The sequence below is a fragment of the Tupaia chinensis genome, unplaced genomic scaffold (assembly GCF_000334495.1).
Source record: "Tupaia chinensis unplaced genomic scaffold, TupChi_1.0 Scaffold000217_1, whole genome shotgun sequence".
NCBI lineage: Eukaryota > Metazoa > Chordata > Mammalia > Scandentia > Tupaiidae > Tupaia > Tupaia belangeri.
In genome coordinates, this window is record NW_006159692.1 from 758,203 (window position 1) to 775,876 (window position 17,674).

Here is a 17,674-nt window from a genome sequence, read left to right on the forward strand (position 1 = left end):
TTCCTGCTGTGTGAAGTTTACATTCTAGCATGGGAGATAGACAAGAAACAGTAAGTATAATACAATGGTAAACTGGCATTTTTGTATTTTGATAAATTCTATGGGAGAAAATAGAGCAAGATATGGCAGACATGGAGTGTAGTAGGATGAGAGACAGTATGCAATTTTTTATAAACTGAGCTATAAGACAACCAAGAAACATCAGTTAGGTAATTTGTTGGGTATAGAGATCTAGAATTCAGGTGAGAACATGGATTAGAGATATTAATTTAGGATAAGTAACCATGAAGATTCTGTTTAAAGCCATGAGGTTATATAGCATCGCTAGTAGAATAACCCTTGCTAAAGAAAATAGAAAGATAAAAGATTGAACCCTATGGCACTCCTGCATTAAGAAGTTGGAAGGAATGGAAAAAAAAAAAACGAAGAAGATAAAAGTTGGAAGATAAGAAGTCAAAAAAGATGTCTGACAAAGAGTAACAAATATGGTAGAAGGGAAGCCAAGAATGTGGTGTCTTATAAGAGAATAAAGTATATTTAAAAGGGAATGATCAATTTTGTCAAATGCTGCCAATAGATCAAGTAAAAGTCCTGAGGCTTGCCAATATTGAAATGCCAAATTTAACAAGTAGTTGGTGACCTCGACTCATTGAAGTGCTGGGAATAAAAATATGATTGGAGTTGGTTTAAGAAAAAGGAAGATACAGCTTTAAAACAGTCCATCTAGACAACTCTTTTGCTAATAAAGATAACACAACAAAGAAATGTGGTAGTAACTGGCAGGGAAAATGAAGTTTTGTTTTGTTTATAAGATGGGAGAAATAAAAACATATTTGTGTTATTTTGCAAGAAGGTGCATATGTTCACCAAGGAGTGATAAAAAGACGGAGAAAGATGCTTTTCCAAACTCCCTCACCTCCCACCCTCAGCCCATGAGCCACGGTCACACTGCGATCACTTTTGCTCCATCTCTTCATTCTGTTGTAACCTTGGGCGGGCACAAACATGTGCCTCATGTATCTTTCAAGTTGTCTGGGCCAGGATTAGAACTGTACAGATGGCTATGCAAGATCCATCTCTCTTAACCAACAGGCTACAGAACAGAAGAGTCCCAAAGAAGTTATGTTTAACACAAAAATGTTTTAAACTATTTTAGTTTTTAAATTAAGATTAATTTAGGGACCAACAGATTGCGTGGTGGTAAAGGTGCTGGACACTCCCACATGGCCAACCATGGTTCAAGTTCTAAACTTGATGGCTTGCTTTCTAACTTTCCCTTTCTCTCTCTCTCTCTCTCTGTGTGTCTCTCTGGTCAAATTAAAATAAAATGAATGAATAAATAAAATTAAATAAATAATGTTTTAAAAATTAAAATTAATTTAAATAAAATTAAAATTTCAGTACTTCACTAACCATATTTCAAATGCTCAATGGCCATGTATTGAACAGCATAGATCTAGATTTTAGTGAACTTTTTTGCTAGTTGCTTTGCACAGTTGATAAGTCTATTCAGTTTAAACATTTTCCATTGGTGGCTATTAGGAACACTGACAACTGTATGTCAAGGGTTCATGCTTTTGAATTTTCTAAGTACAAAAATACCAAAATTCAGGGAAATATTTATGGCTGTATATTGGGCAGGCATAGCCCACATGCCTAGAACAGTCCAGTTTATGCCTGTTTTCCCAAGTTAGTTATTGATAGGATTTCATTTTCAAAAGTGTCTTGTTTTAAATGATATTCTATATATTCCTTCTAGATATAGTGCAAATTTCTTTAAGACCTCATGGAGCCAATGAGTTGTAGTTGGCTACAAAACCAGTTAGTAGAGAGGAAATATTCCTTCCCATGCTATTCCGTGTGCTTTGCTGAAACAGCCAGTGAGGGCAGAGTTCTGAACAACCTTTCTGCCCGATAAGGACTTTTCGAAAACATGACCAAGGAAGAATATCTAGAATGTGATTCAAAATGATATAAAGTTTTCCTTTATGCTCTTAAATTAACACCTTTCTCTCTCTCTCTCTCTTTTAATAGGAAATCTTGGTAAACTAAGTTTGCTTGTTGATGTCAATAAAAACTAGAAATACCATACCAAATATATATCTGGACCAAAGGGGAGAAGAGAAGGACAATTTTCATAAATTAAACTGTATGTAAGAAAGTGTTTTTTGCAAAAGAAATGCAGTTAAAAACTTGAAGAGCTATATAATTTGTATTAAGCTTGTGAAAACATTGCATTGAAAACTAGCCAAATAAATATGTCAGAAAGATGTCAATTATGTGCATGTAAATTATGTTCCTCAATTGATAGTAGGTAGTTTTTTTCTCTTAAGTCAAGAGGACTAATACATATTAATATTGGCTATGTGACAGATACTATACTAATAAAAGATCATATCACATTGATAAAATTTAGGTTTGTAACACCTTTGAGATATGGGTATTATTCACGTTATACATAGAGAAATTAATGTTCAGAGAGGTTACTAACCCGTTCTAAGTCACCTAACTAGTAAGTGGTGAAGATAGGGGTTTTAACATCCCTATATAATGCCCTTGGTAAGCACATGGCTTGTATGTACAAGGCTCATGAGATTTGCAAGTCATGCTTTTGGGGGGAGAATGTTTGGCAGCCTCTAGTTCCCTGGTTTCTTATTTTTCTAGAAAGAATTAAAGTATTTTGGCTTCCTAGAATTTAAAAGCCTCAAAACCCGTTTTGTAAACAAATTAAAATCCAGATCCTGGAAAACTGAATGGAAGTTATTCAATCTTCCATATCTGTCCCCCTGACATTTAAAGTAAACATACTATAAATAAATGTTAATCTGGTAAGAATACTATTACATTATTAATTCAGATATCAATTAACTTGCAATATATGATGAAACTCATAATTAGGCTGAACAGTCTTATAATGGAGACTTCAAAAAGAGTTTGTGCTACTAAATAGGGTAGTTGGAAAAACATGAACTATGAAATTAAGCATTCCAAATCAGAATTCTGACTGCCAATTATACATTGTGTATCTTTACCCAAGTTATTTAATTCTTTGGAGCTTCTATTTTCTCATCAGAAAATAGTAAGCTTCCCTACCTCATAGAATTACCTGCTACAGTTTTATTATATAAATAGGCATATTTGCTGCAATTGTAGTAGTATAAACATCACCCTTTTATATGTAGATCTGAAATGTGGTGCCTTCTCACAGTGATGTATTTCATCTTAATTATTGGAACTACTCATGATGTCTTTCGAAAGAGAAAATCTGGGAACCCTGAAGCAAATATGAATATTGTAAGTTAGAAAATAAATCTAAGCTGCTGAAATAACAGAGAATGAATGTTACCCTTCATATTTCAGAGTTTATCTGTAGTCAAATGAATATCTTTGCATTCATGAATTTTGATATGGGCCAACTAATGTGCTTCATCTATCACTACTATTCTGTAGCTCCTTAGGCCTTATTCTAGTTCTGTGATGAAAAGAGATATAAATAAATCAATGCCTTCAAGAAGAATAAATTCTACCTTTTATGTACTCACATATATATACCTTTTAGATATAAGTTAGATATATGCATAGACATGCAAATATTTTATGGATAGATATATATTTTTAAATTGTACATGGGTAGGTAGGTAAAAGTAAAAGTGAATAGTAATTAGAAAAATATAGTGGACTAGTTCTTGAGATATTTGAGGGTTGGAGTTAGTTTTTTATTTTTGTTTTATTTATCCTTTAATACCTAGTGTATGAGGAAACTTCAAAAATTTCATAGAAAATTAAAGTACAAGTTTGTTTTGGTGCTAACAGTTTTCAAATCCATGAATAGTTTTATATCATACATATTTTCCATGAACTTTTAAAATATCCCTCATATATGATTAGTGTTTTGTAGGTATTATATAAATATTTATTACTTGAATGAATCAGTGAGTTAATCAAGACAAAACTAGGTAGGCCTACAGTTGAGAGAAAATATAAAGGTTCATCGTTAAATAGTGGGTTAGAAGTGGCAAACCAACTCAGTCAACTAACAGTTTTATGATAAAAGGTTTGCTTTTTCTTTATCCAGAGTCAAATTATTTCCTACTGGGGCTATCCCAATGAAGAGTATAATGTTGTAACTGAAGATGGTTATATTCTTGGCCTTTACAGAATTCCTTATGGGAAGACAAACAATAATAACAATTCAGGTAATTTTCAATTTACAATAGATTGGTGATTGCCTGGGGTCTAAAGTTCTAAACATTTCCATTTCTTCTCAGTGAATTTAGGATAAGAAAAGAAACTTAAGAGTAAAAATAAACAGTTAACATCTCATCTATCTTCCTGCATGCCTCAAGAAGAGAATGTGATACTCCACTAGTTTCCCTCCCATCCACAGATTGAATGATGTTTTGGACACAGATAGGGCAAGAAGTGGAGTAGAATTGCTTGCTTCTCTTATATGACTGCTGTTCACCCTCACAGATCTAGATTACAATGGACAATTTCATAAGACCCTTACCAATTTTTCCTGTAAATAACTCGGTAGGATTCATAGTAAATAGCTTGCAAGAGGGCATGGACTTCCCCAATTTCCACAGCACCCAAGAGCTTCACATTGTCCTGTGAGCCTTCAGTATTTTTGCAGTTAGTCTACATGAGCTATGTTGGTGTGTCTCCACCAGTGAAGAAAGGCTCATGTCTTTCTCTCGCCTTAGAAGTACCTGTCTCTCCTCAAATTTTGGGCCACATTTGTGCTTTGTGATGAGATTTTTAAATGCCATGAATTTGAGCTCAGTTTAGTCTTTTCTAATTTTAAGAGTGGGAGTGACTCTTCTTTCTTTATCCCAAACTGGAGGCACTTCTTACTATTATACATCCCAAAATGGAAGCTGCAATTTTTCACTTCTGATCTTTTAAATTATGCTTTTCTTTTAAATTCAGGTATCTTCCTGTCAAGTGTATATTTTTCAAACTGGTTAAAAGAGTATCCTTCAGTCCCTCTCAAAGCATAGTAACCAGTCAGTGGGTGTTCTGCTTTTATTAGTAGATTGACTTACCATTCTTACACTTCTAATCTTTTTTATCCATTCCTTCACAATCTACTGTTGCAACTTAGAAGTTTTTTTTTTTTTTTTTTTTTTTTTTTTTTTGGGGGGGTTTTTTTTTACGGGCGAGGGTCTCGCCAATTGATTTGTAGACCCAAGATAACCCCAATTTAAATGTCAGCAAGCATTTTTATAGAAATAAACAAGCTGATTCTAAAATTCAAAAGGAAATAGAAAGGATTAAAATAGCCAGAACAACTTTGAAAAGGATGAAAACTTTGAGTAAAGTTGATGAATTTATCTATCTGACTTATAGTCTTATTTTATAAAGCTACAGTAACCCAATATAGTGTGTATTAGAATCAATATAAACAGATAGATAAATGGAGTCATTGGAAGAATCCAGAAAGAGACACACATAGATCACCAATTCATTTTTTTTTCCTTTTTTTGGAGAGGTTTTTGCTACAGGGCATGTGTGCTCGCTAGAAAGACAGAGAGACAGAAAGTGAGAAATCACCCCCCAGGGGGGATGGCCATGCTGCAGTCCCCTCTCCTCCATTCTCCTCTTGGGATCTTGGGCATGTATGCACACGCACCCGGCATGAGTTTAAGCAGCTGGGTCCGGGACTTGAACCGCGGTCCACTACATGGGAGTTCAGCAACATAGCCATTATGCTAACTGCTGGTCCCTAGAAATTTTTCTACACATCCAGATCTCAACAGAGACTAAGAACTGACCTCTAGAACCATTTACAGTTTGTGAACAAGCTCTCTTTTATGAGACAGGGATAAGGGGAATTTATACATTTGAGAGTACATCAAAAAGTTTATGGAAAAGTGAGATTGAAGTATGAGTTTATTTTGGCACAATTTTTTTTAAAAAAATTAATGCATAGTTTTTCATAATTCACATCAAGAAGTTTTTGAAGACTCCCTCATTTGTATGTACGTATGTATCCCCTTTTGGGTTTATACCCTCAGGTTTCATCCTAGACATGCTTCTCCCAGTTCCTGCTATTACCTATTAGCCAGATGTTGCCACTCCATTAGTATATAACATCGTCTCTCAGTAGATCCACCACGTTTTCAGTCAAGCCATTCTAGAACTTAATAATGATTATCCAGGAAGAGACATGGGTGGATCTTGAGGAGGGAAGTCCTTGTCCTACAAGATATTTGAGTCAGGGGGAATTATCCTGTAATGAAGAAGAGTGGGTCTCTTCCAGGACTCAGTCAGTTCAGAAACATCTGGGATTCAAGTTTCTGAAGCTTTACCCAGAAATTCACATCTCAATTCTCAGAGTCCATCTTCTTCCCTGTCAGGGCCCTGAATATTAGCACGAATTCTCTCCAGTGCTAAGAATTTAATCTTTCTGAAATTTTTATACTTAGTTCATGACCAAAGTTTTTAACTTATTTTTTCCATTTGGCTATAAGAGATGAGGGTATTTAGATGCTGCCTAAAAGGCTTTATGACTTTCACACTTTGCTTTGAATTGGTGATTGATTTCCCTGAGTTTGTTGCTTTCTTTTTCAAACATCACTGATATTCAGAAATAGCCACCTGATTTCACAGACCTCATACTTCTCCTGTGGTTCTCTACTGTCAGATAATTGAAAAGGCAGCCATCCCTTTCCCGGATCACATTCTAGTTCTCTACTGGTGCATATTTTAGCCACAGGAGTGCTACAAGACAAAAGGTTTTCTAGCACTTCGCCCACAGCCAGTGATGTGATCCTCATTGCCAACCACCCAGCAAGTAACCCAACTCCATAATCCCGTCTTTAAGTATCTGCTTCCTTGATCACTTTCGGTAATAATTATGTGAAGTTTCCTGGAAATAGAGCCGGTGATAGGGATTTAGGTGCACACAATTGATGGAATAGCAAGAGAAAAGTGATTGAGGAAGTAGAAGACAGTAAAGGGAGAAGTTAAGCAAGAATGTGATCTCAACTGAATTGTAGCTTTTTCCCTTTGCCTCTGGCTGCTAGAGAACATGATGCACAACAGAGTCAGTCTAATCTTGAAACAAATGGGTCAGCCTTTGTACCTTTGTGCCACTTAGTCAAATCATGGGTTTCTCTCTCTCCTGTTCTAGTGTGGGCACTCCAATGAAGCCAAAATTATAGTCAAAAGGTGTCACTTCTTGAGCTGGGTGTGGTGGTACATGCCTCTAATTATAGCTACTTGGGAGACTAAGTCAGAAAGATTGTAAATGTGAGGACAGACGGAGCAACATAGTGAGATCCTGTTGCAAATCTATTTCTTGTTTTAAGTGTAACTTCTCAGGACCAGCAGTTGGCATAATGGCTATGTCACTGGACTCCCATGTAGTTGACCTCAGTTCGAGTCCCGGACCTGGTGGCTTAAATTCATGCCAGGCGCGTATGCATGTGTGCCCAAGATCCCAAGAATAGAGTGGAGGAGGGATTACAGCGTGGCCATCCCCCCTGGAGGATGATTTCTCGCTTTCTGTCTTTCTGTCTCTCTCTGTCTTTCTGGCAAGTAAAAACCTCTCCCAAAAAAATTAAATAAATAAATAATTAATTAATTGAAATCGTCATTTCTCAAAAACCTTAAAAACATGAATTAGGGTTCTGGAGACTCAGGTTATTAAGACAGTAGCTCTAATAATAATGACACTGATATGTCTGTGAAAAGTATGACTTTAAAATTAGTTTATAAGATGTAAAAGCAGAAAAACTATACAATTTCTTATGTAGTATGTTATTTTAAATATGTGAGTACCCAAATACTATTAGATATTTGGTTATTTTATATCCCTAAAATGTATGTGTTCAAATGGGACATGACCTAATTGCCCACTTGGTTTTTGGAAAGAAATCTGTTAGGGAACCATATTAAATAGCTCTGACATACAATGGGATTAAAAATGAGTAATGTATTTGGGATAAGAGATTTTCATGTTAGATACAAGTTTGTTTTTTACTGCATTGTTTTTTCCAGCTCAAAGGATTGTTGTATACTTGCAGCATGGTTTGCTTACGTCTGCCAGCAGCTGGGTTTCCAACCTTCCCAACAATAGCCTGGGCTTCATTCTGGCAGATGCTGGGTATGATGTATGGATGGGGAACAGCAGAGGAAACACCTGGTCCAAGAAACATGTGTACCTAAAAACAAACTCCAAAGAATTCTGGGCTTTCAGGTACAAATAACATGAAGCACTGTTTTATAAGTATATTGACCAGTTTTTCCTTTTTGAATGAAATAAAATTATTTTCTCATGTAAGGACTTTCCATAGGCCAATAAAATGTATGTGCATTTTGATTAAAGATTGCTTGTTTGAGTTTGAGCTTGTTTCTCACTTTTTAGCAGTAGCATTTATCTCTTACTTAGTCCTTTATTGACTAACCTCATTCTTTCTTTAATTACTCTTTCATTCTATAACATATATTTTGTCTACTATGCTGTGTTTAGAATATGTGAACAATCTTTTTGTAAGACTTCCTTATTGATATTTTATTTCTTTGACTTTGGGTTCCCCACAAAATCTCTATTCAGTAGGTACATCATTCCATATAATTTGTTGATAATACTCAGAGATTTTATTTATTTACTTTTCATTATCTCCAAATATTAATGTACCATAAATAGGAATTATCACTCTTGTTTTCCTTTTATTTATTTTTTTTGTAGTTTTGATGAGATGGCTAAATATGACCTTCCTGCCTCCATTGATTTCATTGTGAAGCAAACTGGACAAGAGGAAATATTTTATGTAGGCCATTCGCAGGGCACTACTATTGGTATGCCAAGAAAAATCATTGCTAATATCTCTCACTTTTTTTTTTTTAATATTTTTGCCATAGGGTGAGATAGTGAGAGGGAAAGTGAGAATCACTTCCCAGGGGGCTAGCCATACCACAATCCCATCTCCTGGGATTTTGAGCACGCATGCACACACACCCAGCACTCTCACTTAAAGTTTCAAGGTTGTAAATACACCTCTTATGGTAGATAAGTTTCTATGTCTATAAATAAAACATGACAAAACTGCAAGACAACCATAGTAAAATAGCATATCTTGGAAACTTACATGCTGTTTTCGTTCCATATAGATTTTCTCCAGTCACAAAGAAATGATTGAAAATACAAGGTTGTTTGTATTTTTGTTTGTTTAAAATTGTATAAAAATTGAATGCCCCAGATCAAACTGAGATCCTAACTATCATGTGTTCTACAAATAGAACTTTCACATTCTTTCTTTTAAAAATGTAACAAATGGCTTAAGGGAGACAGACTTGAAAAGGCTATTAATGATTTTTGTGTTTAAGACAGAGTAAGTTTAAAAAATGTACAAAAATTATGAAAGTCTTCTTATATTTATAGATGACTACAAAAGAACTTTTATCTCCTCAGAATTCTGTGCCTCTAACTAATGCATAAAAACTTACTTTCAGAAATAAATTCCTTGAAACCTAACATAATTCTCTTACTATATATGTCCTTGCTCTATTTTTTCTGCTTTGAAGCTAGAAAAGTGCATTTTTTAAAAAAAGTTAATATTGAAGTATTTTCTTATTAACCTGGCTGAAAAGTGTACTTTTCTTATAGGAATAATTCACTTTCTACTAGAGAAAGCATGTTGAGTAATAATGTAATCCCATTGTTCATAGATCTTTTTTCTGACATTTATTAGCCAAGTATATAACTTTTAGTCGAAATTCTCATTCGCTGTTAAACTATCTAGAATGAAGAGATGCCGGAAAACTTAGTAATAAGAAAAAATGGATGATATGCTAGAGTTCATTGTTATAATATGAAATACAATTATTTGGTTATTTAACTTCCCAGAACCCAGCTAGAAAAATAGCCAATCAGAATGGAGATATGGAAGTACATAGCTTGAATAGCCAGTAAAAAGAGGAAAAATGGCTACTTTCACACCAATTACTATTAACATAAACGAATGTTGGTAGTATTTATAGCAGGAAAGTTTTTGTATATATTAACAGTGAACAGTGAAACAATTTGCCACATAGTCTCTTACCTAGAGTGTAAAATTCATTTATCTGAAAACTTTGTTTATCTTATTTTCACCATTACAGTTACACAAATGTTCAGTATTGTTCCTGATTTTTGCTCTATGGTGTTGTAAGACTAATTTATTGCCAAATTATCAGCCTTTATGGTTTGTACATTTTTAAAATCCAGATTCTTGATATTATGTTATGATCAATATAATGCCACATACTGGGTGATCAAAAAAAATGTGTGATAAATGAACTCAGAAATGAATAAGCAAATACAAATTGTTCAGACATTATTTTTCAGTTTACTCTTATTCTCCACAGTATTTTATTTCTTACATGCTAATTATTGCTTAAGTATACTTTACTAATTTACGCCTTGTTTTCTTTCAGCTTTCATAGCATTTTCCACCATGCCGAAAATAGCTGAAAGAATCAAAATATTTTTTGCCTTAGCACCAGTTTTTTCCATTAAGTACTCAAAAAGCCCTCTAATTAAAGTGGCATACAAGTCAAAGTCAATTATCAAGGTATGTTCTGCCTCTCTTTTGTGTAGTTGATGACCTGAAGTGGCAATGAAACTGTGCTTTCAAAATAAGAGGTCTTGGCTATGTTTACACAGCTATGTGTATGAATGAAGATTTTTAGTTTTATTACACAGGATTCTTACATTTGTTAATACAGAGGATAGAATTTTACTTAATATACCTTCAGATACCATATTGTGTAAGGAAATCCAGTGGTCAAAACATCTCTACATCCTGCTTCTTAGTTTTTATCCTTAATGTATTTTTAGAATTAATTGCGTTGTATATATAGTGAACTTACCACATCATTTCTCGAAAAATTATTGTAGTGTTTCAAATGTGAATAAAGTAAATTTATCTTACAGGTATTTTCTGGCAACAAAGACTTCTTACCTAAAACAGCATTTAACAAATTCATTGGTTCAAAGTTGTGTCCACTACAGATTTTTCATAAGATTTGCCTTGATATCTTGTTTATGATGTTTGGATATGACCTGAAAAACTTAAATATGGTGAGAACATGCTGTATTCGAAATGTATTTTTGTCAATCTTTGGAAAGCAGCATTTAATAGCATTTATGTTATGCCTCAAGTGTTTTGTCTTTGTTTTTGTATTGTGATTCATCTGCTAGTAGTTAAATTCTTCTTTTTTTAGAGGAAGAGATTTTTGTTACAGGGTATGTGTACTCACTGGAGAGACAGAAAGACAGAAAGCAAAAAATTACCCCCAGAGAGGGTGACCAGGCTGCCTCCCTCCACCTCCATTCTCCTCTTGGGATATTGAGCATGCGCAAACATGAGCTCAGTGGGAGTTTTAAGGCATCAGGTCTGGGACTCAAACCACTGCTGACTGTGTGGGAATCTAGTAATGTATCCATTACACCATCTGCTGTTCACAGTAGTAGTTAAATTCTACTAGTATATTAGTAGTTAATTTTTTTTCATATCTTATTTTATGACTACACCAATCTTGTGAAACTGATCTTCATTACCATGTTGAGATTAGTTCACTTCCATATTTGTGTTGCCCTCTATAAAGATTTAAAAACAGCTGTTATGATGGTATCATTTTTGGCCTTTGCTATTGGGTTTTAGTTTCTTGACACTTATATTAGACCCTCTTCTACTCACTTGTTTACCATAACTCTTCTTCATATATCCTTGTTTCTAACACCTTTCCCTTTCCTGTTGATCCTTCCATAATTAGAATAGTACCTACCAGTTATCTTGAAAATTCTAGTATTCATCAATACTCCTGGAGTGGGAAACTTGTGTTCAAGCTACTGAGACCCTTTAGATAGATTATGGATAGATTCTTATAAAGATGTAGGCATTCATTCTAAGACTTTTTCATCACATTAAGTTAAAAATTTATATTTAGCAGAAGCAATTTGTGGCATTAGGACTAGTGGTTGGCCTTTTAAGAGCTTCTTAAAAGAAACAATTTACAACCGCAAACAAACAAAAATTCTCTTAATTTCCAAACATTTTCATGCCACAAAGACATGTTGATTTTATTCAACCATAAGAAGGCCTTTTCTCATCCTCAGGGAACTATATAGGCAATCATATAAATATGAAAAGAATATTTCACAATATAAGACATAAACTCATATGTGTAATTATTGGCCCCTAAAATTGTGACCTATGTACCCTCTATCATAGAAATAAAAAAGGCTAATTTCATATTTCTTCCTCCTTTTTCTTCTATCTAATGTTTTGCTTTTACTATGAAATGCATAGAAGAACAATAAATGTGATCTTTTTCTTGCTTGTTTTATCTATTCATTTTGTTTCGAGTAGTATATTTAGTCAATGCAAGGGGTTTTTTTGTAATTATATTGTGATATCTCTAAGAATTCTTTTTCTGTGGGTTGTTATAAAAGCTTATACTCTGGCTTCCTAGATTTCAAATTTGTGAGTGTACCTGATGGAAGAGAAGTTGACAGTGTCATAGGTAATATGGCTATCTCCTAAATTATCTAGAATTGCAGAATGGTGGAAGAGGAAAATTTTCACACATAGTATATTTGGGAATAATAAGATTGATAGTATAGTTTCTCTTGAGCCTGTTAGGAGTCTTTGTTAAAATTAAGAACTTCTAGGAGCCAGTAGGTGGTGTATTAGTGGCTAAGGCACTGGACTCCCACATGGCTGACCACAGTTTAAGTTCTGAACCCAAGCGGCTTGAAAATCACTCCAGGAGCATGTGTGTGTTTACTCACAATCTCTAGAGGAGAATGGAGGAGAGAAATTGCAGTGTAACCATCCCTTGGGGGGTGAGTCTCACTTTCCCTCTCATTGTCTATCTCTGTCTTTCTCTAGCAAGTGCACATACATGCCTTATGACAAGAAACGTTAAAAAAAAAAAAAAGAACTTTCACTCTGCGAAAGACATGTTCAAAAGAATAAAGAGACTATCATTGTTTAACATTTTATTACTTTTGCCCCTCTGTCAACGATCACGTGACAGTGCTCATGTGGACGTATTTCTTAGCTCCTTATTCTGTTTCATCCATCTGTTTGCCTATTCTTTTGCCACTACCACACTGTCTTGATGACTATAATTTTATAGTAAGTCTTGAAGTTGGATAGTATATAAGTCCTCTGATCTTGTTCTCTTTCATTATTGTGTTGGATAACTAGTATTATTGTGTTAGATAACTCACTTTTTCCTAATTTTCGGAGTGGATTCTGTGCTGCTCCAGGTTCCAAGTGTGTCCCAGTCCTTTCCAGTCTGGAAGGGGCTGGAAGCCACTTGTATTTTTCAGATCAGAGCAGCATGTGCATAGCTTGTATGTGGTAGTTTAGGCAGAGCCAGAAGAACTGCACTGTGGATGGTGTAAATTGGAGCAAGTGGTCATTTTCTTGGACTAGTCTGAAGGAAGGGGGAGTGCAGGTCTGTCCTTTCTGCCAGGCAGGGGTTAGTGACCACATTCCTCAAACTGTATTGGGATGGCAGTACTCTCTTGCATCCTGTTTCCACAGAATTGTGGAGTGTTGATGGTAAAAAAAGTTCAACCTGCTCTTGGCACCCAGTTCTGTGCAGAGCTCATGCGGCTTGAGGTGGGAGGTCAGAAGTTTCTTCTGGAGATGTTGTCTGGTGCACTTTTCTAAGACATATGATAACGCAGGGCAGTTTCAGTCTTCTGTGGGTGGGAAGAGCTAAAATCTGCAATGGGAATCTGGGATTCAGAGTTTAAGAGAAGGGTTTCCCTTGTTTTCTACCCTGGGGAGTCTGTTGAGGGGAGAAGAAGTAGAGAGCACCTCTGGAGCCCCACTGGCTTCAGTTGACTCCCTTTTACATTTCCAGGTAGGAATTACATGTTCCAGAAGTTCCTACCATCTTTTTCTTGTACTTCATCAGGTTCCTCTCATTTCAGAGGCATGTATTAGTGGTTCTTCCCAAAGAGACACTGGGGTGCATATTTCTACTCAGTGGTCTTGATCCTTCTCCTCCAACAAGAGGATGGTTCAGCACTTGCTCCCCTCCCTTTTGTGCCTCTCCCACCTTAGCTTCTGCAGCCAGCACTACCCAGGCAGCCTCTCTAGGCCTCCTGCAGGCTCTTCTGGCTTCCTGGTGTTCCTCAGCCTGCTCAGCCTCTGGCTCGCAGTTCCAGCGGTGCCCAGGGCTATCCCTCTCCTGAGCAAATACCACAGTCTCTGGATGCTGAGTCCTGGCACCTGAGTCACCAAGGGCAGCAGAGGCAAGGCCAGGCCTTCAGCAGTAGCTGTTCCCCAGGGCTTCTTCTTGAGGAGAGGATTTTTGTCCAGCCCACACAATGGCAATACACTGTATATGTGTGTTTGTGTATAAATGTATTTGTGTATTTAATTAACATATAAGTCGATTTATTTTTAATATTACTTATACTGTTAATCATAAAAATGAACTTGCAAGTTTCTCAAATAATTTACTTTAATAAATGTCATATATGCTGTTAATGATTGAACTAAGTATGCACATGCTTTTTTAACCCTCAGAGTCGTTTGGATGTGTATATTTCACACAACCCAGCAGGGACATCTGTTCAAAATATGCTTCACTGGAGTCAGGTACAATTGTTACAGTGCATTTTAATACAATTTATTACATTTCTCATGGTTTACCTCATTATTTTCAGGATCATGCCATTGCCATAAAAAGATAAATTTAGAAGGATAAAATGAGATCAAAAGATTAGGAATTTCATTTTGTTCTCTGAACCTTATGGCCTCAGGACAATGAGCAACTCAGTTAATCTTTCTGAATCAGTTTCCTAAATTTAAAAATATTAACAATGATATTTTAACCTAACGAAAATATTATGAGACTCAAATAGGACAATGATTATGAATGTTCTTACACATTCATTAAACATCAGACACATTTAAAGTGTTTTAAGATATTGGGTAAAGGTTTCTTATTTACAAAAAGTTCAAATTTACAAAGTAATTGTTTTTATGTAAATTATTAATATATTTGTTATATTTTATATTTAGTATCCAAGGTGTTGCCTATACCAGGAAAATCAAAGCAACCTTTGTGCTCATTGATCCATTGTAACAGTATTTATTGAGCAACTACTATTTGCCCTGTAAGCTCTATGTACATAGGATATATCAATGAACAAAGACTTTTATTTTCATTAAGATTATATTCTAGTGGAAGGTATACAAACAATAAGCAGAGCAAATAGGCAACTTATTTAAATTGTGCTAGAAGGATTAGAAACTATGAACAATTTGCAATATAAGAGTAGGGACATTGATTAGGCAAGCTGGGGAATAGGCTATACTTTGGGTTAGAGAGGTTAGGTTAAGCCTCAGTGAGATGGTGACACTTCAGATAAGACTCAAAGGAGATGAGGGAATTAGCAGTGTGGAAAGCTGGGGTATGTTAGCCCATCCAGGCTGCTATATCTAATTACTGTAAATTGGGTAGCTCGGACCATCTGAAATTTATTTCTCATAGTTCTAGAGATTAAGAAGATTGGGGCCTGGCAGATTTGATGTCTGGTAAGGACCTACTTTCCTGTGCAGAGGTGGTACCTTCTAGCTTGTTTCTCCACATGATTAAAAGCACAGGAGCATTCCCTTGAACCTCTTTACTTCATTAATTATTAATTTTTGAGAGAGAGAGTAAGCATACCACAACTGGGCATGGACACAATACAGTCTTTTATTCATCCAGTCCTTCATTCCATCAGGTTCCTGGGTGTATGCATATATCCGGCATGTTTTTCAAGCTGCTGGGACTGGGACTTGAACCCTGGCTGGCCATGTGAGATCTGACTTTTTTGTGCAGCATTTAACTGTGTGCCTTGGATCCTATTTTAAAGGGGCACTAATCCCACTCATGAGAACTCTGCTCTCATGGCCTAATTACCTCCCCAAAAGTCCTACCTCCTAATATCATCACCCTGGAGGTCCTATGAATTTTGGAAGAACACACACATTCATATAATAACATGAAGGATGAGCACTTCAGATAGAGGGACTACCCAAATCAAAGCTCTTATTTATAATAATTTCTGGGAAGCACAACTAAAAAGCAAGTGTGGCTGAAGTGAGAATGGGATAGAAGAGTAGGAAAAGGGGCATAAAAGTAATAGGGCCATAGTGAAAAATCCATATGCCATTGTAAAGACTTGGCTATTCACTCAGCATGAAGTATGTAGCCATCACAGGTTTTCAACCAGAGAGGTAGTATGTTTCAACTTATACTTTTGAAGAAATATTTTGGTTCTTATGTTGAGAAGACTGTAGAGGAGCAAGTATGAAAGCAGTGAGAAAATTAGGAAATTACTGCAGTAATCCAAACAAGAAATAATGATAGCTTAATGAGTTGACAGTAGAAGTGATAAAAATGATTCAATTCTGAATATACTTATGTATATCAAACATGCTTCCAATAAAATATAATGATGGATTCTATGAGAGATAAGAGAGAAGGAAAGGATCTTGGATGATTCTAAAATTTTCAACATATGCAATGAGAAGGAGAAATTACTATACAGGAGACAGGGAAGTTGGTAGGTTTAGAGAAAAGGTAAAATGTTCTGTCCTGAAAATGTTGAGCTTTAGACATGCAAATGATGAACTTGAGAAAACAGTTGTATATAGGAACGCAGAATTTAGAAGAGATGTATGAAAGAAAATAAACAATTTGAATATAAAAGACATGCAAAAACCAGGAAACTGGGTAAGAATACAAATGGAATGAAAATAGAGAAGAGATGAGGAGCAGGAATTGAGTGCTGAGACATAAAAAGATTGAGCTTGGGCAGCACAGGCTAAATCAGCTAAGAAACTGAAAAAGAGAAGTAAGTGAAAAATGAAAACGATCAAGGAATTATGATATTTTAGAAGCTAAGTGATGAAAAAGTTTCAAAGCTAGGGGCATGAACAGCTCTGTCAAATGCTCCTGGTAGAAAACATGAAAAACCTTGGCCAGTTTGGGTAGAAGGAAGGAAGTAGTGTGTGTTGGGAAATGTTTAATAACTGACTCTTTTTGTGTTGGAGATAGAAGAAGGCTTGAGTTGTAACAATTGCCTCTTTATGTGGTGGGATATTTTTACCATGCTAATTTCGGTCTACCAGTGTGAAGCCACTGTACTCAGCGTTAAAAAGAGGTGCCCATGTTGGCTCCAGCTGATGAGCTGCCTCTAGCATACCATTGGATGGAGGTGTCCAGCTAATGAGAGAGAACTTGCATGGGAAGATGGGTTGCATGACATTGTGCCAAAAAAAAAAAAAAAGTCCTTGAAGACAAGATAAATCAAGGAATTTAGAGGCCAGGTTGTTGGAAGGATTAAATCACTGAAAATTAAAATATGGGAAAAGAAAGAAATTAAGGTAAGAATTGTCTTATGGAGAGTTTTATTAAGTGGAAACTGAACAGGTAGAAAGACCTGGAATTTAGATTATAACAACAGCAAAGGATAGTAGGTGGTGTAGCTAAATGACATGAGATTCAGAGCTCGGAGTTTTAGGTAGGAAGAAGTGAGAATCATCTGGAAAAACAAAAATCAAAGAGGATTAATCCAATCCTCTCACCCAATAATACTTATATATGTTGGAAAAAAGTAAAAGTACTTAGGAATGTAAATTGGTCCAGCCACTGTGGAGAACAC

General features: G+C 35.5%; 1 protein-coding gene across 3 annotated transcripts in view; it reads left to right on the forward strand.

Moving 5' to 3' along the window:
* The window catches only part of LOC102473101 (lipase member J), a 30,188-nt gene that overhangs the window by 8,578 nt on the left and 3,936 nt on the right, over nt 1-17,674 (forward strand). Inside the window, exons 1-9 of one of the 3 annotated variants that reach the window (XM_006147601.3) lie at nt 1-50; nt 2,035-2,149; nt 3,183-3,294; nt 4,076-4,196; nt 8,008-8,206; nt 8,699-8,808; nt 10,426-10,562; nt 10,925-11,071; nt 14,544-14,615. In XM_006147601.3, the coding sequence (XP_006147663.1) occupies nt 3,190-3,294; nt 4,076-4,196; nt 8,008-8,206; nt 8,699-8,808; nt 10,426-10,562; nt 10,925-11,071; nt 14,544-14,615 (891 nt within the window). In that variant the 5' untranslated portion in view covers nt 1-50; nt 2,035-2,149; nt 3,183-3,189. Of the gene's footprint in view, nt 51-2,034; nt 2,150-3,182; nt 3,295-4,075; nt 4,197-8,007; nt 8,207-8,698; nt 8,809-10,425; nt 10,563-10,924; nt 11,072-14,543; nt 14,616-17,674 lie in introns of those variants that run through there. The other 2 variants (XM_027771482.1, XM_006147602.2) reach the window with 2 other exon arrangements.